The sequence below is a fragment of the Rhinoderma darwinii genome, chromosome 8 (assembly GCF_050947455.1).
Source record: "Rhinoderma darwinii isolate aRhiDar2 chromosome 8, aRhiDar2.hap1, whole genome shotgun sequence".
Taxonomy (NCBI): Eukaryota; Metazoa; Chordata; class Amphibia; order Anura; family Rhinodermatidae; genus Rhinoderma; species Rhinoderma darwinii.
This window is the reverse complement of record NC_134694.1, coordinates 116,058,080-116,085,507: the sequence shown is the minus strand read 5'-3', so window position 1 is coordinate 116,085,507 and position 27,428 is coordinate 116,058,080. Positions and strand designations below refer to the sequence as shown.

At 41.1% G+C, this 27,428-nt stretch overlaps 2 protein-coding genes across 2 annotated transcripts; both read right to left on the bottom strand.

The window, feature by feature from the left end:
• Nucleotides 1–7,051: 7,051 nt before the first annotated feature.
• On the bottom strand, nt 7,052–8,292 carry LOC142658889 (carbohydrate sulfotransferase 6-like). The gene has a single exon (XM_075834504.1). The coding sequence runs from the start codon at nt 8,289–8,291 to the stop codon at nt 7,146–7,148; it is 1,146 nt and encodes a 381-aa protein (XP_075690619.1). The 5' UTR covers nt 8,292; the 3' UTR covers nt 7,052–7,145.
• Nucleotides 8,293–14,364: 6,072 nt separating this feature from the next.
• On the bottom strand, nt 14,365–16,546 carry LOC142660070 (carbohydrate sulfotransferase 6-like). Its single transcript, XM_075836717.1, has 2 exons — nt 15,437–16,546; nt 14,365–14,445 (listed from the first exon to the last, which is right to left on the bottom strand). Exons 1-2 carry the CDS (start codon nt 16,544–16,546, stop codon nt 14,365–14,367), a joined length of 1,191 nt encoding a protein of 396 aa, XP_075692832.1.
• Between the last annotated feature and the right edge of the window lie 10,882 nt (nt 16,547–27,428).

Sequence of the window (27,428 nt, the reverse complement as noted above, 5' to 3'; positions counted from 1 at the left end):
GTCCATGTGACCGCTGCAGCCTGTGATTGGCTGCAGCCGTCACTTAGACTGAAACGTCATCCTGGGAAGCTGGACTGGAGACAGAAGCAGGGAGTTCTCGGTAAGTATGAACTTCTATTTTTTTACAGGTTGCTGTATATTGGGATCGGTAGTCACTGTCCAGGGTGCAGAAACAGTTACTGCCGATCGCTTAACTCTTTCAGCACCCTGGACAGTGACTATTTACTGACGTCTCCTAGCAACGCTCCCGTAATTACGGGAGCCCCATTGACTTCCTCAGTCTGGCTGTAGACCTAGAAATACATAGGTCCAGCCAGAATGAAGAAATGTCATGTTAAAAAAGCAAGACGCATCCGCAGCACACATAACATGTGCATGACAGCTGCGGACTTCATTGCGGAAATTAGAATCTCCATTGAAGTCAATGGAGAAATTCCGCCATGAGTCCGCAACCAGTCCGCCACAACTCCACAACATCCATTGCATGCTGCGGACACCAAATTCCGCTCCGCAGCCTATGCTCCGCAGCGGAATTTTACGCATCGTCTAAACGAACACTTCTAAATTTAAGTGGAAGTCAATGGAGAAACGGCTCCGCTGCGGATTAACGCTGCGGAGTGTCCGCAGCGGAATTCAAGTGAAATTCCGCCACGTGTGAACCCAGCCTAATACTGCCCCTATATACAAGAATATAACTGCTATAATACTGCTCCTATATACAAGAATATAACTACTATAATACTGCCCCCTATATACAAGAATATAACTACTATAATACTGTCTCCTATATACAAGAATATAACTACTATAATACTGCCTCCTATATACAAGAATATAACTACTATAATACTGCCCCCTATATACAGGAATATAACTACTATAATACTGCCCCTATATACAAGAATATAACTACTATAATACTGCCCCTATATGCAAGAATATAACTACTATAATACTGCCCCCTATATACAAGAATATAACTACTATAATACTGCCCCTATATACAAGAATAGAACTACTATAATACTGCTCCTATATACAAGAATATAACTACTATAATACTGCCCCTATATACAAGAATATAACTACTATAATACTGCTCCTATATACAAGAATATAACTACTATAATACTGCCCCTATATACAAGAATATAACTACTATAATACTGCTCCTATATACAAGAATATAACTACTGTAATACTGCCCTCTATATTCAAGAATATAACTACTATAATACTGCCCCCTATATACAAGAATATAACTACTATAATACTGAGTCAAGTATGAGTCATGCTTGAAAATAGGTCGTGTGAACCCAGCCTAATAGTAGTTATATTCTTGTATATAGGGGGCAGTATTTATAGTAGTTATATTCTTGTACATAGGAGCAGTATTATAGTAGTTATATTCTTGTACATAGGGGGCAGTTATAGTCTTGTATATAGTGGGCAGTATTATAGTAGTTATATTCTTGTATATAGGGTGCAGTATTATAGTAGTTATATTCTTGTATATAGGGGCAGTATTATAGTAGTTATATTCTTGTATATAGGGGGCAGTATTATAGTAGTTATATTCTTGTATATAGGGGGCAGTATTATAGTAGTTATATTCTTGTGTATAGGGGCAGTATTATAGTAGTTATATTCTTGTATATAGGGGGCAGTATTATAGTAGTTATATTCTTGTATATAGGTGCAGTATTATAGTAGTTATATTCTTGTATATAGGGTGCAGTATTATAGTAGTTATATTCTTGTATATAGGGTGCAGTATTATAGTAGTTATATTCTTGTATATAGGGGGCAGTATTATAGTAGTTATATTCTTGTATATAGGGGGCAGTATTCTAGTAGTTATATTCTTGTATATAGGGGGCAGTATTATAGTAGTTATATTCTTGTATATAGGTGCAGTATTATAGTAGTTATATTCTTGTATATAGGGTGCAGTATTATAGTAGTTATATTCTTGTATATAGGGTGCAGTATTATAGTAGTTATATTCTTGTATATAGGGGCAGTATTATAGTAGTTATATTCTTGTATATAGGGGGCAGTATTATAGTAGTTATATTCTTGTATATAGGGGGCAGTATTATAGTAGTTATATTCTTGTATATAGGTGCAGTATTATAGTAGTTATATTCTTGTATATAGGGTGCAGTATTATAGTAGTTATATTCTTGTATATAGGGTGCAGTATTATAGTAGTTATATTCTTGTATATAGGAGCAGTATTATAGTAGTTATATTCTTGTATATAGGGGGCAGTATTATTTTAGTTATATTCTTGTACATAGGGGGCAATATTATAGTAGTTATATTCTTGTACATAGGGGGCAATATTATAGTAGTTATATTCTTGTATATAGGGGGCAGTATTATAATAGGTGATGCTGGTAAAGTTCCTTATTTCCTTCACCCACTTCCCTTGGAACTTTGTAATAGTGAAATAGCTGATTTTACTCCTTTCATACTTTAAAATAAAACTTTATTTAGTTTATCTTTCATTTTAAGCTGATAATGAGATTGTTTCTGTTTTTACCTTTTATATTATTTGACAGAATAATAAGTTTAGAAGGATGTAGTTAAAGTATGAGTCATGCTTATGTGTAATCCACAATAATTGGATCTTTCTTCAGCCCTGGCAGCTATAGTTATTCCCTCACTCATAAGTTCTATAACAGGGTAAATTCACATGCATTGGTAAATTATGGGAATAACTAGGGGAATATTTTTACGATATTTATTTTATTATACTTTTAATCAAATTAAATTGTCTGTTATTTTGTTAAAGGTGTTGTCTCATAAAGACAACCCTCTTCCATATGCTAGTATAGGAGATAAGGACATCATATTGGAGGGGTTCTATTGTCTGGATCCCCCTCTATTAGCAAGAGCTGCTGACAAAATATGGCTTCAGCTTTGGTGCATGCGGCCTAAGATAGTATCACATGGTCATTTGAATGCAGAGGACAAGTAATGATCAGCTGTAATCACATGGGGGGGGGGAGTTCAATCTGAATAGGAGTCGTCACCATGAGACAACCCCTTTAAGGGCATGCCCAGACGTGGCGGAGTTCTTCCACCACTGTCCGCATCAATGCCGCACAGAATCTGCGTTGCAGCCTGTGATTGGCCTGTGATTGGCTGCAGCTGTCACTTGGACTGAAACGTCATCCCAGGAGGAAGAAGCAGGGAGTTTTCGGTAAGTATGAACTTCTATTTTTTTACAGGTTGATGTATATTGTGATCGGTAGTCACTGTCCAGGGTGCAGAAACAGTTACTGCCGATCGTTTAACTCTTTCAGCACCCTGGACAGTGACTATTTACTGACGTCGCCTAGCAACGCTCCCGTAATTACGGGTGCACACACATAGTCACCCGTAATTACGGGAGCCCCATTGACTTCTATGGGCCTGCCCGTGCCGTAATAACGGAACGTGATTACGGGCGTTTTTACTTTAGTGTGCATGGGGCCTCAGTCTGGCTGTAGACCTAGAAATACATAGGTCCAGCCAGAATGAAGAAATGTCATGTTCGTAAAACAAATACGCATCCGCAGCACACATGACATCTGCGGACTTCATTGCGGAATTTTGACTCTCCATTGAAGTCAATGGAGAAATTCCGCAATGAGTCCGCAACAAGTCCGCTACACGTCCGCAACAGCCATTGTATGCTGCGGACACCAAATTCCGCACCGCAGTCTATGGTCCGCAGCAGAGTTTTCCGCAACGTATAAACGAACCTCACTAAAAAGCTGTGGAAAGCAATGGAGGAACGTGTACTCTGGGGATTTCCGCAGCGGACTGTCCGCAGCGGAATTCCAGAGCAATTCCGCCACGTCTGGTCATGCCCTTAAGGAATCGTAACTTTAAAAAAATATCCTAGACACACTTATGTTCTTTAATACTATTCTGGTTCAAATTGCCACCCAAATGGTTTAATTTAAGTTTGTTTTTTAAGTAATATCTATTCTCCTTCTACATTTTCCTAGAGGTATTCATTTTGTCTCCCACTCCCTCTGACTGAGAGGTAGTAAAAATCTAATCCCACTGCTCTGAAGGTAAGTATAACTAGGACAGACCCCTATAATTAAGCATCACCCCTCTTATACACTTTAACGGAAACACGGAGTAAAACAAGGTGATGTACAGCGACTGTTATTTAATATTTCAGTTCCTCTTCTGCTGCATTGATACTTAGTTACTAATCAACTGGTTTCTGAACTGACACAAATGTAAGGGTATGTTCACACTACAGCGTCCGTAACGGCCGAAATTACGGGGCTGTTTTCAGGAGAAAACAGCCCCGTCATTTCAGCCGTAACGTCATGTGCAGGCGCTTGAACAACGCGTCCATTACGGACGTAATTGGCGCTGCTTTTCATTGGAGTCAATGAATACCGGCTCCAATTACGTCCCAAGAAGTGACAGGTCACTTCTTTGGCGCGGGCGTCTATTTACGCGCCGTCTTTTGACAGCGGCGCGTAAATATACACCTCGTATGAACAGACAAACGTCAGCCCATTGCTTTCAATGGGCAGATGTTTGCCAACGCTATTGAGGCGCATTTTTGGACGTAATTCGAGGCGTAAAATGCCCGCTTTACGTCCGTAAATAGTGTGTGTGAACATACCCTAATAGTCACAACAAAAAATTCAGCATGACAAGTCTAAGGGTATGTTCACACGCAAACGTAAAATACGTCTGTAGTTACGGAGCTGGTTTCAGGCGAAAACAGCTCCTGAATTTCAGATGTTTTTGCAAGTGCAGGCGTTTTTCGCGGTGTCCATAACGGACGTAATTGGAGCTGGTTTTCTATGGAGTCAATGGAAAACGGCTCCAATTACGTCCCAAGAAGTGACATGCACTTCTTTGACGCGGGCGTCTTTTTTACGCGCCGTCTTTTGACAGCGGTGCATTAAAAAAAAAGACCCCCTGCACAGTACATCGTAAAGCCCATTCAAAAGAATGGGCTGATGTTTGCCGACGTTTTGGAGCCGTATTTTTGGGCGTAATTCCAGGCGTAAAACGCCTGAATTACGTCCATAAATAGGGCGTGTGAACATACCCTAACAGACCAAAAATGTATTAAGAATACAACTATTGAATGGCCAATAATGTGGAGAAAAATAATGGTATGTTTCCATGAACAATTATATAAATTCTATAAAAGCTTAAAGAGTAACTAAACATTCAACAAACTTCTGACATGTACTCTATACATCTATATATAATATACTATATATATAATCCCCAAAAAAGTGAAGAGGCAGCACTCCAAGGAAATTGGTGAAAAAAAGTGGTGTGTTTATTCACCCCAGGCTGCCTCTTCATTTTTTTGGGATTTCATTAACAAGGGTTACTAGCCTCAACCTAGGAGGCCTGCATGGAAAAATTCTGCCAGCCTGCAGTCACCACTAGGAGGAGATTATCAAAGACAGATTATACAGCTCAACTCAATAATAAATTATATACTTTAGTTCCTAAACTGAGGATTTTGAGCATAGGTCATCAATTTTACATCACCGGATGATCCTTTTAAAGTGTAACTAAACGTCATAGTGACATGTCAGAAGTTTTGATTGGTGGGGGTCCGAGTACGGAGACCCCCACCAATCTCTAAAACGAAGCAGCAGGAGCGCTCGGGCGAGCATTTACCCGCTTCGTTTCTGTTCAGCTTTTTCCGGAAATCGATGCAGCGGTTTACAGACTCAATAGAAAGTCTATGAGCCCGTGCTCCGATACATTGGCTTTCCGGAAAAAGCTGAACAGAAACGAAGCGGGTAAATGCTCGCCCGAGCGCTCCTGCTGCTTCGTTTTAGAGATTGGTGGGGGTCTCCGTACTCGGACCCCCACCAATCAAAACTTCTGACATGTCACTATGACGTTTAGTTACACTTTAAAAGGATCATCCGGTGATGTAAAATTGATGACCTCTTCTCAAAATCCTCAGTTTAGGATCTAAAGTATATAATTTATTATTGAGTTGAGCTGTATAATCTGTCTTTGATAATCTCCTCCTAGTGGTGACTGCAGGCTGGCAGAATTTTGTCATAAATATATATATATATAGTATATTATATATAGATGTATAGTGTACATTGAGCTCATTGTCTATGACGAGGTAGGGGATTGCTAAACAATATACAAAAGATAAAAAGACTGATCTTTTATACTTTCCACCGTATAACTCCCTCTATGGCCATCTGACATTTTGAAAGGTTTGCCAGCATTTTGGATTTCTCGTGTCTATGGGTCTCACAACACTAAATATTCTCCAACATCTTCCATCCTCTGGATTTCAACCCACTTCGTCCTAATGTCGTTAGAGATAAAATATCAAAATGTTTCACAGCCACTTTTCTCCACCTCTCCATAGAAATAAACTACCTGTTCGTTTTGAGGAAAGGTTTACGAGGTAGTTGGACAAGATTGGGCGCAGGTCCATACAGTCTGGAAATCGAGACTTGATTTAAATAAATTACTGCAGCCGAAATCATTCATGAAATACCAGTGATAGTTTAACCGTTAGCATTCCAGCTGTGTTATAGGGGGTGAGGACGGATCAGTAGCATTTTCTCAAATAAAAGGGTGATATAAAATGAGCAGTCAGCTTTACGTGCGAGGCTATGTTCACATCTGCCTCCATTCCAGCCTCTATCGCAGCGCTATTCTTTCTGTCAAAACGACGCACTTAACGATGGATCTAGACGGACCTAAGTGACGACGCAGATGTAAACAGACTCTAAAAGACACCGATTTCTGCTCCGGGCCATAATGTTAATTAAAAAGAAACAAGAAAAATATAGGAAAAACAAAAAATTATATAAAACAAACAGTTTTTTTGTAGTTTTTTAACTATAAAACGATCATAATTTCCTGTAGGTTACATAAATATCAGCTTAAATGTACACATTCTTTTTTGTAACAATAAAACAATTTTTTATCCAATAAAGTTCCCCAAAAAAGTGAAATATATATTGCACGGTGCCATTCCCAGAAGAGCAAAAGTAACAACACAAAAAAGAAAAAGACAAGACACTTTTTCTTTTTTTGTGTTGTTACTTTTTTGTAACAATATTTAAGTTCTTTCATTCATTTTTCAGTTTTTTTTTTCCGGATTTCCCGCTGGGTTAATCTTCTGTCTGATGCCACTTTTCATTTATTACATTTAGGGTCATATTTTTCTGATCCTTCATGGATGTCACTGGCAAGTAACCAAATAATCCCATTGCTTCCTTGCACATTAGTTGAATTTGGTTGACAATTTTGAAATCAACCTCAGTTCTCCATCTCTCGATAACCTTCGAGGACACTCTTGAGAACGTCATGAATGAATCAGTTTGTTTAATATCTTCATGGGTGATGTTATATATCCATTGTTCCATGTCTTCAGTTCGTTGAAGTTCAGTAAAATCATACATTTTTCTCATACTCTCAACCGGGTATCGTGCCAAATCTTCATGACGGATGACCATATAGCGACCATTCAAGGACTTAGCCGTTCTGGCCAGTTTATTAATGGCTACCTGAGATTTACAAATCTTTGCCATGACGTCGCTCATTTTAATAGTCATGTTATTAGAAATGCCTTCATTTTTTAGTAAAATATGGTCCTCGATGTCAAGACCAAAACTATTCCTCGATAAGGCAACTGCTCGAGGGTCCCTCACAAGATGAATAATCTGTAGATTGAGATTAGGGTCCCGTAAAAGGGGAAGAAGGATGGAAAGATCCAGAATTCTTACTGTTTTCATCACCACATGAGTATATTCCCGACAGGCTTCTGCCATTTTATCAAATGAAGAGTTTTTACAACGGTAATAACAGTTTTGCCTATTGTAGCCCTCAGAGGGGACATAGGCAGAGCAAGCCGGAGGGGTACAAAGAGCACGACTTTCCGCAAAAAAACCTATCTCCGCAATATGCTTTCCACCCCTTGGAAGGTAATGGTGCAGGGGTGACACGTCACAGGTGAATAGAGAATGCAGGAGATCCCTCACCGGATAATGTAGAAGTTCTGAACTCTCTTTATGAAACTTCATCCAGATGGCATGACCAGGCTCGAAAAGGTAGAAGACATCATTGTGGTGATTGAAGATCTGTCCAATGAATGAAGATCCGGATCTCCAAGAAGAGACAACGAGGACATGGACAGGCTTCGCTTTAGAAGGAGGAGAGGGACAAGAAGGGATAATGCTAGATAGAAATTGTGAGACAAACAAAAGTAAGACGGACATAAGGAATAATAAGAAAATGAGATGTAAGCGGAGAGGCATTGTCTAGAAGATTCTAGGGATTATGGAAGGAGGAGAACGGGATTGTAACAAGGCATGAGAAGTTACACCATAAACATCAGAAAAGATCACGAACACGAGAAAATATGAAAGAAGAAAACAATTAACTGAAGAGAAGCGGGAAAGAAATGGAGAAGAAGGTGGGGAAAAAACACACAAAAACAAAGGTTTAGTCAATTTAAACCACCAGAACAACAAATATTAACATAAAATGACTTGCAATAAATGGCCAGACTTTTAGAGTCCTCATGACTGCAGCTGCGGACTACACTTTATACTGACTAGACCATAAATGTGGATTGTAACCTTTCATCAAAGGGTAACTAAACATTAAAAAACTTCTGACATGTCATAGTGACATGTCAGAAGTTTTGATCGGTGGGGGTCCGAGCACTGAGACCCCCTCAGAAACGCTAAAACGAAGCGGCAAAAGTGCTTGTGTGAGCGCTGAGCCGCTTCGTTTCTGTTCGGCTTTTCTCGGAAAGCCCATGTAACTGTGTACAGGCTGATAGACTTTATATTGGAGAAATGGAACAAAAAACACGTCGCCACATAGTGCAGGTTACCCAGGAAAAATGTAGTAGAGTAGGTGAAATACTACTAACCTGGTGGAAGATAATAAAAAGCTCTGAATCGTGTGTGTGCTGCTGCCGAGACTCAATGTCGGTAATCCTTCAGGAGACCGCAAATAGTATGCTATAGGTGCAGGAAAAAAGAGCGCTCCGAGGGGCGCTGCTACACTCTGGATGACATATAGACCCGTGAACTGTAATAAGTCACGTATGAGGCAGAAATAAATATCAAAGGTTTATTGTGGATGATAAAGGCTACGCGTTTCAATGCCGCCCCGGCATCTTCAGATATGGCCTGATGACTTATTACAGTTCACGGGTCTATATGTCATCCAGAGTGTAGCAGCGCCCCTCGGAGACTCTCTCTTTTTTCCTGCACCTATAGCATAGACTTTATATTGAGCCATACTCTGCTACATCGGCTTTCCGAGAAAAGACGAACGGAAACGAAGCGGCTCAGCGCTCACACGAGCACTTCTGCTGCTTTGTTTTAGCAATTGGTTGGGGTCTCAGAGCTCGGACCTCCACCGATCAAAACTTCTGACCTGTCACTATGACAATTCAGAAGTTCGTTGAACGTTTAGTTACACATTAACAATATTAGATAGGAGCGTGGTCAATAAAACATCAGATATTATGCCTACGCCTACGTCATACTACGACTTTGTTATCACCTGCTAGGTTCTATGCCCTACTTAGTTTTCAAAAAATCTCATGAATTTTCTTTTTCAACAAAAATATCTACTCATTATTGCAGCCACATGAAGGCGGCCATAGATGTAACAGCAGAAAAAGTACAGGAGGGGTGTATACAATGACGGATCATCATTGGGCATTTTGGGCGGCTGCCTGGGGCCCGAGGCTCCCGGGGGGCCCATGGCCACCCCAAGTACAATGCATGTTTTCCGCGAATTTGCTAAAACCGCGACCAAAACTGCATTGTGCATGTCCTGTAAAGGACCTGCAGACATAAAGGTCACATGACTTTGTCTGCAGTTCCTGTTACTGATTAGAGACCTGCTGGTCACATGACCACAGGTCCTAGAACAGCAGCAAGAGAGAAGACCGTGAGGTGAAGTGAGCTGCTAGGTAAGTATAAGGGGATCATGGATCTGTTTAAGGGGTCTGTGTTTAGGGGGTCTGTATTTAGGGGGTCTGCATTTAGGTGGTCTGGTCTGGGGTCTGTATTGAGGTGGTCTTGTTTGGGGTCTGTATTAGTTTAAGGGGTTTGTAATTAGGGTACCTGTATTAGTTTAAGGGGTCTGTATTTAGGAGGTCTGTAGTCTGTATTAAGTGGGGTCTGTATTTAGGGGGTATGTATTTAGGGGGGCTGTTAGTTTAGTGGGTCTGGTCTGGGGTCTGTATTCAAGGGGTCTGGTCTTGGGTCTGTAATTAGGAGGTATGGGGTCTTTATTAGTTTAAGGAGTCTGTATTAGTGTAAAGGGTCTGTATTTTGGGGGTCTGGTTTGGGGTCTGTTAGTTTAAGGGGTCTGTATTTAGGAAGTCTGGGGTTCTGTATTAGTTTAAGGGGTCTGTATTTAGGAGGTCTGGGGTCTGTATATTTAGGGGGTCTGGTCTGCGGTCTGTATTTAGGGGCCTGGTCTAGGGTCTGTATATTTAGGGGGTCTGGTCTGGGGTCTGTATTTAGGGGTCTGGTTTGGGGTCTGTATTTAGGAGGTCTGGGGTCTGTATATTTAGGGGGTCTCGGGTCTGTATATTTAGGGGGTCTGTTCTGGGCTCTGTATTAGTTTATGGGGGTCTGGGTTCTGTATTAGTTTAGGGAGTCAGGTCTGGGGTCATTAGTTTAGGGGGTCAGGAATGGGGTCCGTATTGAGGGGTGTGGTCTGGGGTCTGTATTAGTTTATGGGGTCTGTATTTAGGTAACTGATGTGGGGTCTGTATTAGTTTATGGGGTCTTTATTTAGGGGGTCAGGTCTGGGGTCTGTATTTAGTGGTCTGGTCCATGGTCTGTATTTAGAGTGCTTGTTCTGGGGTCTGTATTTGTTTCACGTGCTTGTTCTGGGGTCTGTATTTGTTTAGGGGGTCTGGTCTGGGGACGGCAATAGTTTAGAATGCCTGGGGTCTGTATGCATTCTAATTTATTAGTCTGAGTAAAAGGGGTTGTCCGGGCACATCGATAGGTCATTAGAATGAAAAACCGGTCCGTGCCCAGACAACCCCTTTAATGTATGGTCCTGGGCCTTGGTGTCTTAATTTTTGTGTTTCTATAGAGGCTGCAAATGGCTCCAGAAGCGCGGAGCAAAGATGTCTCATCAGGAGAAGTCGCCATACCGGTCTGTGTCAGATGGAGAAGAAAAGAGAATGACTCCCATCAGAGATGACGTCACTTGTGAGTCACTGGATCTATAGAGTATCTGTCCCCTTTCCTGACATGTCTGTTGTAGAAAATCCTTGTATTCCACACAAGTCTTTGTCTACCCAGGACTAATAGACAAATGTGTGTTACCATTCCCATTGTCAGGAGGATGTGTCCCTACACAGTGTGATACTGTCAGCCATGGTTGGAGACTGTCAGTATGTAGGGACACAGCCCTTTGACAAGAGGAATCGTAACACCCATTTGTTAATGCTCGCACAAAAAGGTGGTGTTCACTATAGACACGGCAGAGCGGCGGTGGGGAAGGGGGGCCCGAGTTTGTGGAACAGCCCAGGGCATATGGTTGACTTAATCCGCCAATGGGTGTATATCTCTGTTTCTTGAGATGGGTGAGATACAGGCTGGGTTTTGTTAGCAATACCTAGTTTGCTGAGGCTCTTGTTAAATGTGTGTTCTGGGACTGGAAACCTGATCCAGCTAAAGGACAAATCCATCACCTCCCAACAAAGGTCCTTGGCAGTGCGTTCTGCTGTTACTGGAGATGTTTTACAATGTTCTGTCCACTTTATTGCTCGGTGTCAATCATTTACTTCTTCGTGTTATCTGGACACAATAAAAATCTGCTGCCTCCTGATTGGTCACTCACGGAGCTTCTCCATCTACAACAATAAAAATCTCCCCAGCGCCATTTCTTAGTTATATTAGTTCCCAGGAAAGCTGGGTAATAAGTAATATAGTATATACAACCAGCAGAGTCATGTACGGCGGCCCATGAACTCCCTCCTGCTCTGTACTACGGGGCTATGGACACCTCATGTGCCGCTGTATGGGCCTCCATATATAGCGCCATATTACGGATATATTCTTCCCTAGAACCAATGCTTCCTTCTTCCTCTGTAACAAGACATTAGATAGAACATTCCACAATTTTTGTTCCGTTGGATTCCCTATAAGGTGATACGGAGGTACAGTAAGGCCCCATACAGGACCTTGGCGATTGTATGGAGGCGTAATATTTCCATGTGCATGAGGTCTAGGACTGTAGGACATGGCTCTATACAAGCTCCAAGTTGTGTGAAGGTTTTTCCTGTTGGAACCTCGGGGAATCTAGTGCTGTACGAAGGCATCATATGGCGGCTCGTAGAGCGCCTTACTCTTAATCATTGTGTGAAGTTCTGCAACATTGTGTAGTCATTTCTCACCATTTTCAGGATTTCTTCTTGCTGGCACTGAATGAAAACATTCACCATTTACATTCAGGTTCTTAAAAAAAACTGTCTTGATCATGTCCTGCTCATTCAGGTGCAAAGTTTGTTACAGTCTACTGAGCCCTGCAGTTTTGTGAGCAGGACCAGGTTAGGTCTAGCTGTGGGTTTGTTATAATGTATCCAGTCTAAACAATCCTCTGTGAGCTAGAAAGTCTGGACTGTTCTTAATGCGAACACTCGCCCAGTTTATTGTAATCAGAAGTCCTAACGCACAGAAGAATGTCGCTTATAAACAGTCGTTTTGTGTACACAGGACTTTCTGCTTCTATCGTTTAATCACTCTGATTCTGCAACTGCCTGAAACCTGAGTATAAGGCTTCGTTCACATCTGTGCCAGGGCTCCGTTCTGACGTTCCGTCTGAGCTTTTCGTCGGAATGGAGCCCTGACAGACACAAACAGAAACCTATGGTTTCCATTTCCATCACCATTGATTTTAATAGTGACGGATCCGGTGCCAATGGTTTCCGTTTGTCTCCCATGTGCAAGGGTTCCGTCGTTTTTACGGAATCAATACCGTTGTCGACTGCGCTATTCATTCCGTCAAAACGACGGAACTCTTGCACAACGGAGGCAAACGGAAACCATTGGCACCTGATCCGTCATCATTGAAATCAATTGTGCTGGAAACTGAAACCTATGGTTTCCGTTTGTGTCTGTCAGGGCTCCGTTACGACAGAAAGCTCAGACGGAACGTCGGAACGAAGCCCTAGAGCAGATGTAAGCTAAGCCTAAAATAGAAATAAATTAAGATTATTGCGCTGTGAAAAGATATTTCCTGCAATTTATGGCCATACGTCCTGCCTACATGGGTTATTGCTGCCAAAACATCGGAGGACTGAACAAAACAAATATTATTCACACCCTCCTATAGGAAGAATGTTCCAGTGGCCCCTCAGTAAGTAATAACATATAAAAAGAGGCCCCTAAATCACAACCCAGTGGTCAGTGCTGGGTTCCTAACAGGGCTATAGCTACCAAAATAATACTATGTAAATAAGAAGAAGAAAAAGAAAATACTAAATTGCTGTCTTACCTCTAAATGGGCTCTTAGGCAACGAGGTCTCATAAACATATGACTGCTTGAATACCGGAAGGCAAAAGCAATAAAATTGTCCACTTTGGACAATCCCTTTTTGTTAGAAGGATCCTCCAAAATGTAGGTGATCACAGAGTGTCTTGGTGCTCGGATCCCCAGTGATCAGTTGTAATCTGTGGGCAAAAGCAGCAACAAGTGTTTAATTTCCCTACAGCGCCACCACAGGTGAAATAAAGCATTACACAATTCTTATTAAAATCAATCTGCTGTTCATGTAAAGTATGAACATGTCGGGTCCCCCAGGGAGATTTTTTTTGTAGCCGCTCTCCGTTATGGTTAATAGATAAGGGTCCTGAATATGGAACCCCCTCTGCTAACTAATAGTGTATAAGAAAATGGCCTTTCTAAACCAGACAATCCCTTTGAGGCTATCATTGGCCGCATCTTTAAGGGTTAAGGTCCGTATATTTAAGGATAATTAGATCATTAAGGATAAGCATTATGTCTATGGCTATAGGTCTTTTTTATATATATATTTGCTGGTCTTTACTGTGTATGGCCACCTTCCCATCTATTCTCAGCTGGATAGGATTGACAAACAGGCTTAAAGGTGACCCCCATTTTCCCAAGAGGTGGGGTCCCAGAGGTGAACACTGTATACACTACCTACTGTATATAGTGACTGCCAAGGGCATAACTAGAAAACGCTGGGCTGGGTGGATCAGAAAAACCGCAATGATAAGAGAGGGTGGGGGGGGGGGGGAACCCCACAGATCCTTAAGGTAGTGGACGTGAAGGGTCAAATTCTCCTTGTGTGAGACTGAATGTGCTAAAAGAAAGTCATATTGAAGGGTAAAGTATGTGACCCTTGTCCTGCACTTGCATTACCACCAACCTATGCTCTTCTTTATCACTCATTATCTTTACATGTTCGTCATACACACTGTTTACGTTTTCCCTCGTGCTGAGTTGCATTAAATACAATCAGTTCTGTAAATTGGGAATAGAGGAATTTATTTCACAAGATAGCAGGAGCCGGGTTTAGGGGTAGGCAAGATACAAAGACTCTGGAGGGGTTCATCCCATTCCCAATACTATATTAACCAAATGGGTAATTCTTTTAGGGTCACATCGGAGAATACCAGTCCAGTGCAATCTCCCACCCTAGGGATTTCATCCCACTCAGTCCTAATGTCTCTAGAGATCAATGGTGCCCAAAATGTCTGGCAGACACTTTTCTCCATCTCTCCATAGAAATAAACTACCTGTTCGTTTTGAGGAAAGGTTTACAAGGTGGTTGGACAAGATTGGGCGCAGGTCCATACAGTCTGGAAATCGAGACTTGATTTAAATAAATTACTGCAGCCGAAATTATTCATGAAATACCAGTGATAGTTTAACCGTTAGCATTCCAGCTGTGTTATAGGGGGTGAGGACGGATCAGTAGCATTTTCTCAAATAAAAGGGTGATATAAAATGAGCAGTCAACTTTACGTGCGAGGCTATGTTCACATCTGCCTCCATTCCAGCCTCTATCGCAGCGCTATTCTTTCTGTCAAAACAACACACATCACAACGGAACCCAATGGACCTAAGTGACGACGCAGATGTAAACAGACTCTCAAAGACACCGATTTCTGTTCTGGACAATAATGTTAATTAGAAAGAAACCAGAAATACAGAAAAAGAAAAAAAAAATGATATGAAACAAAAAAAAAGATTTTTTTTCCCATTTTATTTTAACAATGACACGATCATAATTTCCTGTAGGTTACATAAATATCACTTTATATGTACACAGTCTTTTTTGTAACAATATTTAAGTTCTGTCGCTAATTTTTCAGTTTACATTTTTTTTTACGGATTTCCCGCTGGGTTAATCTTCTGTCTGATGCCACTTTTCCTTTATTACCTTTACGGTCATATTTTTCTGATCCTTCATGGATGTCACTGGCAAGTAACCAAATAATCCCATTGCTCCCTTGCACATTAGTTGAATTTGGTTGACAAAATTGAAATCAGCCGCAGTTCTCCATCTCTCGATAACTTTCGAGGACACTCTTGAGAACGTCATAAAATTACCATTTCCTTTCATTTCTTCATGGGTGATGTTATATATCCATTGTTCCATGTCTTCAGTTCGTTGAAGTTCAGCAAAATCATACATTTTTCTCATACTCTCAACCGGGTATCGTGCCAAATCTTCATGACGGATGACCATATAGCGACCATTCAAGGACTTAGCCGTTCTGGCCAGTTTATTAATGGCTACCTGAGATTTACAAATCTTTGCCATGACGTCGCTCATTTTAATATTCATGTTATTGGAAATGCCTTCATTTTTTAGTACAATATGGTCCTCAATAGAAAGACTAAAACTTTTCCTCGATAAGGCAACTGCTCGAGGGTCCCTCACAAGATGAATAATCCGTAGATTGAGATTAGGGTCCCGTAAAAGGGGAAGAAGGATGGAAAGATCCAGAATTCTTACTGTTTTCATCACCACATGAGTATATTCCCGACAGGCTTCTGCCATTTTATCTAATGAAGAGTTTTTACAACGGTAATAACAGTTTTGCCTATTGTAGCCCTCAGAGGGGACATAGGCAGAGCAAGCCGGAGGGGTACAAAGAGCACGACTTTCCGCAAAAAAACCTATCTCCGCAATATGCTTTCCACCCCTTGGAAGGTAATGGTGCAGGGGTGACACGTCACAGGTGAATAGAGAATGCAGGAGATCCCTCACCGGATAATGTAGAAGTTCTGAACTCTCTTTATGAAACTTCATCCAGATGGCATGACCAGGCTCGAAAAGGTAGAAGACATCATTGTGGTGATTGAAGATCTGTCCAATGAATGAAGATCCGGATCTCCAAGAAGAGACAACGAGGACATGGACAGGTTTCGCTTTAGAAGGAGGAGAGGGACAAGAAGGGATATTGCTAGATAGAAATTGTGAGACAAGCAAAAGTAAGACGGACATAAGGAATAATAAGAAAATGAGATGCAAACGGAGAGGCATTGTCTAGAAGATTCTAGGGATGATGGAAAGAGGAGAACAGGGGATTGTAACAAGGCATGAGAAGTTACACCATAAACATCAGAAAAGACCACGAACACGAGAAAATATGAAAGAAGAAAACAATTAACTGAAGAGAAGCGGGAAAGAAATGGAAAAGAAGGTGGGGAAAAAACACACAAAAACAAAGGTTTAGTCAATTTTAACCACTAGAACATCAACCAAAATTAGCAAAAAGGAAATTGCAATAAGTAACTTCTTATGAAAAAATAAATGACCATACTTTTAGAGTCCTCATAGATATATATGAGATATAGATAGATGAAATAGAAAGATATAAGATAGATGAAATAGAAGATGATAGATAGATAGATAGATAGATAGATAGATAGATAGATAGATAGATAGATAGATAGATAGATAGATAGATAGATAGATAGATAGATAGATAGATAGATAGATAGATAGGAGAATTTAAAGCAAAATTATATTTACATATATAAAACATAACTGAATAATATAATAATAAACATAAATATACACCTGTAGCTGGGTAGATATAGGAACATACCTGCTGTAGTCGTTGCTGCTGTTGTAGTGACTGGTCAGTGATGTCAGATTTGTGACTGGAAACCTGATCCAGCTAAAGGACAAATCCATCACCTCCCAACAAAGGTCCCTGGCAGTGCGTTCTGCTGTTACTGGAGATGTTTTACAATGTTCTGTCCACTTTATTGCTCGGTGTCAATCATTTACTTCTTCGTGTTATCTAGACACAATAAAAATCTGCTGCCTCCTGATTGGTCACTCACGGAGCTTCTCCATCTACAACAATAAAAATCTCCCCAGCGCCATTTCTTAGTTATATTAGTTCCCAGGAAATCTGGGTAATAAGTAATATAGTATATACAGTGAAGGAAATAAGTATTTGATCCCTTGCTGATTTTGTACGTTTGCCCACTGTCAAAGACATGAACAGTCTAGAATTTTTAGGCTACGTTAATTTTACCAGTGAGAGATAGATTATATTTTAAAAAAAACTGAAAATCACATTGTCAAAATTATATATATTTCTTTGCATTGTGCACAGAGAAATAATTATTTTATCCCTTTGGCAAACAAGACTTAATACTTGGTGGCAAAACCCTTGTTGGCAAGCACAGCAGTCAGATGTTTTTTGTAGTTGATGATGAGGTTTGCACACGTTAGATGGAATTTTGGCCGACTCCTCTTTGCAGATCATCTGTAAATCATTAAGATTTCGAGGCTGTCGCTTGGCAACTCAGAACTTCAGCTCCCTCCATAAGTTTTCGATGGGATTAAGGTCTGGAGACTGGCTAGGCCACTCAATGACCTTAATGTGCTTCTTTTTGAGCCACTCCTTTGTTGCCTTGGCTGTATGTTTCGGGTCATTGACGTGCTGGAAGACCCACTTACGAGCCATTTTTAATGTCCTGTTGGAGGGAAGGAGGTTGTCACTCAGAATTTGACGGTACATGGCTCCATCCATTCTCCCATTGAGGCGGTGAAGTAGTCCTGTGCCCTTAGCAGAGAAACACCCCCAAAACATAATGTTTCCACCTCCATGCTTGACAGTGGGGACGGTGTTTTTTGGGTCATAGGCAGCATTTCTCTACCTCCAAACATGGAGAGTTGAGTTAATGCCAAAGAGCTTAATTTTTGTTTCATCTGACCACAGCACCTTCTCCCAATCACTCTCAGAATCATCCAGATGTTCATTTGCAAACTTCAGACGGGCCAGTACATGTGCCTTCTTGAGCAGGGGGACCTTGCGGGCACTGCAGGATTTTAATCCATTACGGCGTAATGTGTTACCAATGGTTTTCTTGGTGACTGTGGTCCCAGCTGCCTTGAGATCATTAACAAGTTCCCCCCGTGTAGTTTTCGGCTGAGCTCTCACCTTCCTCAGGATCAAGGATACCCCACGAGGTGAGATTTTGCATGGAGCCCCAGATCGATGTTGATTGACAGTCATTTTGTATGTCTTCCATTTTCTTACTATTGCACCAACAGTTGTCTCCTTCTCACCCAGCGTCTTCCTTATGGTTTTGTAGCCCATTCCAGCCTTGTGCAGGTCTATGATCTTGTCCCTGACATCCTTAGAAAGCTCTTTGGTCTTGCCCATGTTGTAGAGGTTAGAGTCAGACTGATTCATTGAGTCTGTGGACAGGAGTCTTTTATACAGGTGACCATGTAAGACAGCTGTCTTTAATGCAGGCACCAAGTTGATTTGGAGCGTGTAACTGGTCTGGAGCAGGCTGAACTCTTAATGGTTGGTAGGGGATCAAATACTTATTTCTCTGTGCACAATGCAAATAAATATATATAATTTTGACAATGTGATTTTCTGTTTTGTTTTTTTTTATATAATCTATCTCTCACTAGTAAAATTAACCTAGCCTAAAAATTCTAGACTGTTCATGTCTTTGACAGTGGGCAAACTTACAAAATCAGCAAGGGATCAAATACTTATTTCCTTCACTGTACAACCAGCAGAGTCATGTATGGCGGCCCATGAACTCCCTCCTGCTCTCTACTACGGGGCTATAGTCACCTCATGTGCCGCTGTATGGGGCCTCCATATATAGCGCTATATTGCAGATATATTCTCGCCTAGAACCAATGCTTCCTTCTTCCTCTGTAACAAGACATTAGATAGAACATTCAACATTTTTGTTCCGTTGGATTCCCTATAAGGTGATACGGAGGTACAGTAAGGCCCCATACTGGACCTTGGCGATTGTATGGAGACTTAATATGTCCATGTGCATGAGGTCTAGGACTGTAGGACATGGCTCTATACAAGCTCCAAGTTGTGTGAAGGTTTTTCCTGTTGGATCCTCAGGGAATCTGGCGCTGTACGAAGGCATCATATGGCGGCTCGTAGAGCGCCTTACTCTTAATCATTGTGTGAAGTTCTGCAACATTGTGTAGTCATTTCTCACTATTTTCAAGATCTCACTATTTACTATAAACCTGTTCTGATCATGTGTTGTTCACATTACAGTCTACTCAGCTATGTAAGTGGGACCAGTTTAGGACTGATTTTCACCCACAGCTGAGGTTTTTCTTTTCTCTCTGGGCGGTGTAATGTTTTCTGTATGACGCTGTCCAATCAGCATACAGCTTCTCCCCCTTCCCTGCCCAGCAACACAGTGTGATCATATAGTATACAGCTTCCATTTCCGATTGTGTTTTCAACTGGTAATACCTCCGGTTGTTTCACAGCTAGTACTGCTGATGGCATATGAAAGATTAGAATATCCTCTTTCATATGCCACCAGAATCGCTGTTCTAGGTGGTCCACAGCCCGAGATATGGCTGTTTGAAATAATCCCCCTTCCCTCCAGCCTCAGTCTCTCACACTGTGTGAAGCAGCTTCATGCTGATAGGACAGCGTCAGAGGCTGTGAGGAGGCTCCACCTCCGAAGAATCGCTGCTGTTGACGCCCCCTTGTCTAGTATAGGCTCATTTGCATATTTAGAGAAAAGCTCATAACTTTTAAAATAATAAACGTTTTGGGACACAATTTTCCCCATCATTACCAGTGTGGCAGCGCCTATTAGATTAGCCAGGAGATAGGGAATTACTAAACTAGTGACAGATCCTCTTTTTTAAGTGTAATCAGAAGTCCTAACGCACACAACAATGTCACTTATTAGCAGTCGTTTTGTGTACACAGGACTTTTCTGCTACAAAGGTGTGATCACTCTGATTCTGAAACCTGAATATAAAAGAGAAATATTTTTTAGATTACTGCGCTATGAAAAATGTTTACTGCAATTTATGACTATACATTCTGCCTATAAGATGGGTTATTGCTAACAAAACTTTAAGGTCTGAACAAAACAAATAGAATTCACAAATCCTCCTGCAGCAAGAATGTTCCAGTTGCCCCTCAATAAAAGTAATAGGACATTTTTTGAAAAAAGGCCCCTAAATCATTACCCCCATGGTCAATGCTGGGTTCCCTACAGGGCTATACATACCAAAAGAAAATGATTTAAATAATAATAATAATAAAAAATATTCAATCCCTTTTTACCCCAAAAGGGGCTCTTAGGCAACAAGGCCTCATAAAAATATGACTGCTTGAATATGGTAAGGCAACATGGCCACGTAAGTATGAATAGTTTCTTTCTAGGTGCCGTTCTCCATAGCGGACATTCCGGATGAACCTATTCTCGGGCGGGTAGGATTGCCAAACAGCCATCAAGAGGACCGCATATTCCCAAGAGCTGGGGTCCCAGCGGTGAACACTGTATACACTACCCACTGTATATAGTGACTGCCAAGTAACTAGAAAATGCTTTGCAGGGTGGATTGGAAAAATCGGCATGATCAGAGAAGGTGGGTGGTGGAGGCGCGGTTGAAAGGCACCTTGTGTGAGACTGAATGTGCCGAAAAAGTGATATTGAAGGGTAAAGTATGTGACCCTTGTCCTGCACCTGCATTACCAGCAACCTATGCTCTTCTTTATCACTCATTATCTTTACATGTTCGTCATACACACTGTTTACGTTTTCCCTCGTGCTGAGTTGCATTAAATACAATCAGTTCTGTAAATTGGGAATAGAGGAATTTATTTCACAAGATAGCAGGAGCCGGGTTTAGGGGTAGGCAAGATACAAAGACTCCGGAGGGGTTCATCCCATTCCCAATGCTATATTAACCAAATGGGTAATTCTTTTAGGGTCACATCGGAGAACACCCGTGACAAAAACAAACTCATCGTGAGGATGATACTAGACCAGTGCAATGTTCGGGATATTTTCTCAATGTTTAGATTGGTCTACAAGCGCAGAACCAGTTAGGGCCCTTCACATGGGCCAATTATCGGGCAGACGAGCATTCACAGAACGCTCGTTCCCGATCATTGAAAACAGGGCAACGATCAGCCGATGAACAAGCAAACACTTGGCTGATCGTGTCATTTACACAGCACATCTCCCTGTCGATATGATAGACGTGCTGCCGACATGATCGGAATGATTGGGGACGAGGGATCGTAGTAATGAGTGCTTATCCCTATACATTACTGATAATGGCTCCTTGTGAAAGGAGTAAACGAGCGTCGATCAACGAGCTGTATTATTGATCAGGGCTCGTTTACGCGGCCCACGTCGGTCCTCGTAAGAGGACCCTACGGTTATGTTCACACAGCCTATTTTCAGACTTTTTAGGGCCGTAAACGCCCAGAAAAAGTCTGAAATTACGGAAGCTGAATGCCTCCAAACATCTGCTTATTGATTTCAATGGGAAAAACGGGGTTTCATTCCCACAGGGCGTTTTCTTATTCGTCGTCTGAAAAAGCGGTACGTATCAAGACACCCCGTAAAAAAGAAGTGCATGTCACTTCTTGAGCCGTTTTTTGGAGCCGTTTTCCATTGACTCAATAGAGAAACAGCTCGAAAAACGGCTGTAAAAAAACGCATCAAAAAACGCTTGATGCTTTAAAAACGGCTGAAAATCAGAGGCTATTTTCCCTTGAAAACATCTCCGTAATTTACAGCCGTTTTTTGTTTACGGTGTGAACATAGCCTAAGAGATGATGGTAATTTTCAGTCTATATCCCAGCTCCGCCACTTCCTCTCACTATTACTATTTTCCCATACCTTTGACCTAGCCGTACTTTCTTACAGATCAATATCACTGGGCAAAGAGAAATGTTTTTGTTTTTTTTAATCAATCATGCATGGGTAAACCCTAGAAACACATCTATCACTGTTAGGTTATTATCCCTTCACAAAAATCGTTATATATCATTTTTATTCGTTCAGCTAAAAGTAAAGTAGCAAGACAATAAGTAATATTTTAAGATGAAAGTATAAATGATGTCAGACTGGACAATGAAATGTTTAAGAGCCCCAGCTTGTGTTTTGCAGCTCGACCTGAGATTGAAATTGTCTGACCATTGCTTTGTATTAGATCACAAATAGACCCCTACGTATATTTCATCACATAGAGATGTGACTCATCGGTGAGTATATGAAGAACTCACAGTTAATTGTGGAATATCTAGGAAGGAAGAAATTGGGTGTGTCCCAATACTTTTGTCCATATAATGTATGTACCTACATCATTTATATGGAGAGACAGGGAGGCAGTACTATCTGTACCTACAATATTTCAATCTATAACTTGACTTAACGCATTAAATATGCTGTGGCAAGAAACTCTAACTTGACATTTCCAATGGCTTTTGTATGATAAGACGCTGCATCAAGTTATGAGAGTCAAGTTAAACTTTGCTATATCGTGACATTATTTATAGAGAGAAACAGGGAGGCAGTACTATCTGTACCTATATCACTTACAGGAAGCGATAAGAAGGCAGTACTATCTGTATCTACATCGTTTACAGGGAGAGACAGGGAGGCAGTACTATCTGTACCTACATGATTTACAAGGAGAGACAGGGAGGCAGTATTATCTGTACCTACATCATTTACAAGGTGAGACAGGAAAACGGTACTATCTGTACCTACAATATTTACAGGCAGAGACAAGGAAGCAGTACTATTTGTACTTACATGATATACAGGAAGAGACAGGGTGGCAGTACTATCTGTAGCTACATTATTTACAAGGAGAGACAGGGAGGCAGTACATAATTTATACCGACAGGAAGGTAGTATTTTCTGTACTTACATCATTTATAGAGAAAGATAAGGAAGCAGTACTATCTATACCTAAATTGTTTACAGGGAAAGATAGAGGCAGTACTATCTATTACTACATCATGTATATGGAGAGATTGAAAGGCAGTGCTATCTGTACCTACATTACTTACAGGAATATACAGGGAGGCCGTACTATCTGTACCTACATAATTTACAAGGAGAGACAGAGGCAGTACTATCTGTATCTACATAATTTACAAGGAGAGACAGAGGCAGTACTATCTGTACCTACATAATTTACAGGCAGAGATAGTACCATCTGTATACTGTACATCATTTATAGTAAGAAACCTGGAGGAAGTATTTTTGTAGCTATATCATTTAAAGGGAGAGACATGAGGCAGACTTGTATGGCTATAATGGCTGCCCACATTTTTGTCCTTGGTCTCATTTGTTGGGGATACTGAGTGTTTTTAAATAAGACTATTCTTTTATCAATTCAGTCCTTGTGGGTCTAACCTACAAATAGTGTTCATTGTGTACGATATTGTATTTACACTAACCATAACCATCCTATTTGTTCGATAACGCATAAAATGTTGCTTTTTCTTACATTTATATATATTTTATATTATTTATTTGTTTTTAATGCAAATCTATATTTGTCCTCACTAAATTATTTCCTGGATGCCTATTACATTGTTTTTGGGCTTGGTCCACGCTATATTAAGGTCCATTTGAACGGCCTGACATTGGCCATGAAAACGAGCGTCGATCGACGATGCTGAACGACAATTGACGCTCGTCCGCTCCATAGGAGTAAATGTATGGGCACGAGCAATCGTTACTACGATCGTTCATTCCTATGCATTTGCATCATGTCCACAGCACATCTCAATGTTTCCACAGCCAGCGACCATTTTCTGGGTAGCATAAAAGATCCAATCAGCTGATGAACGAATGTTTGCTTGTTCATCGACTGATCCTTGACCTGTTTACACTGGACAATGATCGGGAACGAACGTTCGTACGAATGCTCGATCAACCGATCATTGGCCTGTATAAAGGTCCTTTTAATTAGGACATGTCCTTCTTGGATATATATTCAGTTGTCATTTAAACAATGAATATGAAGATCTTATCTACAATATTGAGTTATCGTGCAAACATTTATTGTTTACCTGCTGGGCAATAAATTTGACTTTATTCAAACATAGTTTACAAATCCAATATAGTACCAGGAAAGTTTTCAGTTCTCTTCAGCAGGATGTTTTTCTTTACTTTTACTGCCAATTTTTGCAAAACTTTATGGCCCCCTTTTAAATAAAAATTAAGGATATCATTTGTTGCAGATAATTACTTATCTTTTCTGGTAAATACAATCAGTGTCATACAAATCTGAGCCTAGATAAAGATAATAATGGGTCTTGCCACCCAGGACAGAAGGAGCTGATGATTGTTTTCCGCTCCATGGTCTTTTCTCCACCTTTGGTCCGATTTGCCAACTTCCTTGTTTGCGGACTTTGCAGTTCCTCTGCAGAAGAGAGTCCTGCACAAATTCTTAACACTCAAAATCAAGGAGGATGGAACCAACTAGGACAGGACCCCATCTCTCTCGTTAATCGGCGCTGGTTTGCTCTTATCACACGGAGCAATGATTGGCTATGTATGGGGACGAGCGCTTGTTACTACGATCACTCGTCCCCATATATTATTATTATGTCGGCAGCACGTCTCCCTATTTACACACCAAGAAGGGTTGCCGACAACGATGATATTTAAGTCTGCATAAAAGAGCAGATCAGCCGTTAAGCGAGTGATTGCTCGTTCGTCGGCTGATCGTTGCCCTGATTACACGAGGCAATGATCAGGAACGAGCGCTCATATGAATGCTCGTTTGCCCGATCATTGGCCCGTGTCATAGGTCCTTACACATTTGGTTGCCTGTGGATCATCTGGAAATGGCAATAATAATATACGGTCATTTCTATGTCCACTTTAATTCAGGAGGGCAGAAGATAGAAGCCCAAGAAATTGATTAAGAATTTTTATTTTTCAGAGATTTGAACTGTTGAGGGTCTATGTCTCAGGTTAAGATAATACAATGGCTACAATTGTTTGTTAAAAAAAAATCATGTCTTAGGCTCCTTTTACACAGGCCCATTGTGGCCGGGACAACGAGAGCCGATCAACCAGACAGCTCATTGATCGGTGTTCGTTTGCTCCTTTCACAAGGAGCTTTGTATGGGGACGATGCAACGATCGCTCATCCCCATACATTTCTATCATGACGGCAGCGTGTTTATCGGCTGATCATTGCGCAGTTTACACCGGGCAATGATCTGGAACGAGCGTTCTGTGGATGCCCGTTTGCCCGATAATTGACCCGTGTAAAACTGCCCTTACTTTTCATCTTCTGCAGTCGTTCCAAGCTGACAGGCAGATTCATTTCCAATTAAGCCAATGTAGGAGAAGCTAGATATCAGCCACATCTCTAATGGAGAAACATTTGGTCATTGATGACCAGATCATCATGGGCTCAAATAGAGACTGTCTAATATACAGAGAGAGATAGGGAGACAGTCTGATATACAGAGAGATAGGGAGACTGTCTGATAGACAGAGATATAGACTGTCTAATATACAGGGAGAGAAAGGGAGAGACTGTCTGATATACAGAGAGAAATAGAGAGAGACTGTCTGATATACAGAGAGAGATAGGGAGAGACTGATATACAGAGAGAAATAGAGAGACTGTCTGATATACAGGGATAGGAAGAGACTGTCTGATATACAGGGATAGGAAGAGACTGTCTAATATACAGAGAGAGATATGGAGAGACTGTCTGATATACAGAGAGAGATAGGGAGAGACTGATATACAGAGAGAAATAGAGAGACTGTCTGATATACAGGGATAGGAAGAGACTGTCTGATATACAGGGATAGGAAGAGACTGTCTGATATACAGGGATAGGAAGAGACTGTCTGATATACAGAGAGAAATAGAGAGAGACTGTCTGATATACAGAGAGAAATAGAGAGAGACTGTCTGATATACAGAGAGAGATAGGGAGAGACTGATATACAGAGAGAAATAGAGAGACTGTCTGATATACAGGGATAGGAAGAGACTGTCTGATATACAGAGATAGGAAGAGAATGTCTAATATACAGAGAGAGATAGGGAGAGACTGTCTGATATACAGAGAGAAATAGAGGGAGACTGTCTGATATACAGGGATAGGAAGGAAGAGACTGATATACAGAAAGAGAAAGGAAGAGACTGTCTGATATACAGAGAGAGATAGGAGAGGCTGTCTGATATACAGGGATAGATAAGGAGACTGTCTAAATATAAAGAGGGAGATAGGGAGAGACTGTCTAATATACAGAGAGGGATAGGAAGAGACTGTCTAATATACAGAGAGAGATAGGAAGAGACTGTCTAATATACAGAGAGAGATAGGAAGAGACTGTCTAATATACAGAGAGAGATAGGAAGAGACTGTCTAATATACAGAGAGAGATAGGAAGAGACTGTCTAATATACAGAGAGAGATAGGAAGAGACTGTCTAATATACAGAGAGAGATAGGAAGAGACTGTCTAATATTCTGATATCACCACACCTCCTAAGAAACAAAAATTCCAATATGTTGTGTCTTCAAGGACAGAGAAATACAATATCATTTAGTGATTATGTCTGGCGCCAATTCAAATTCCTCAGTAATAAGGTTCCTGGGAGTTATGAAGATGTATTTCGATTCTTTCTGGTAACAAATTGGCGAGTTTCTTGACCTTTCTCTAAGCACTAACCTCACCAAACTCTGCGGGACCTGAGCTCAGCTGCTATATCGACCTGACCAAACTCTGCTGGACCTGAGCTCAGCTGCTATATCGACCTGACCAAACTCTGCGGGACCTGAGCTCAGCTGCTATATCGACCTGACCAAACTCTGCTGGACCTGAGCTCAGCTGCTATATCTACCTGACCAACCTCTGCGGGACCTGACCTCAGCTGCTATATCTACCTGACCAAACTCTGCTGGACCTGACCTCAGCTACAATACCGACCTGACCAAACTCTGCCAGCCCTGACCTCAGCTGCTATATCTACCTGACCAACCTCTGCGGGACCTGACCTCAGCTACAATACCGACCTGACCAAACTCTGCCAGCCCTGACCTCAGCTACTATACCGACCTGACCAAACTCTGCCAGCCCTGACCTCAGCTACTA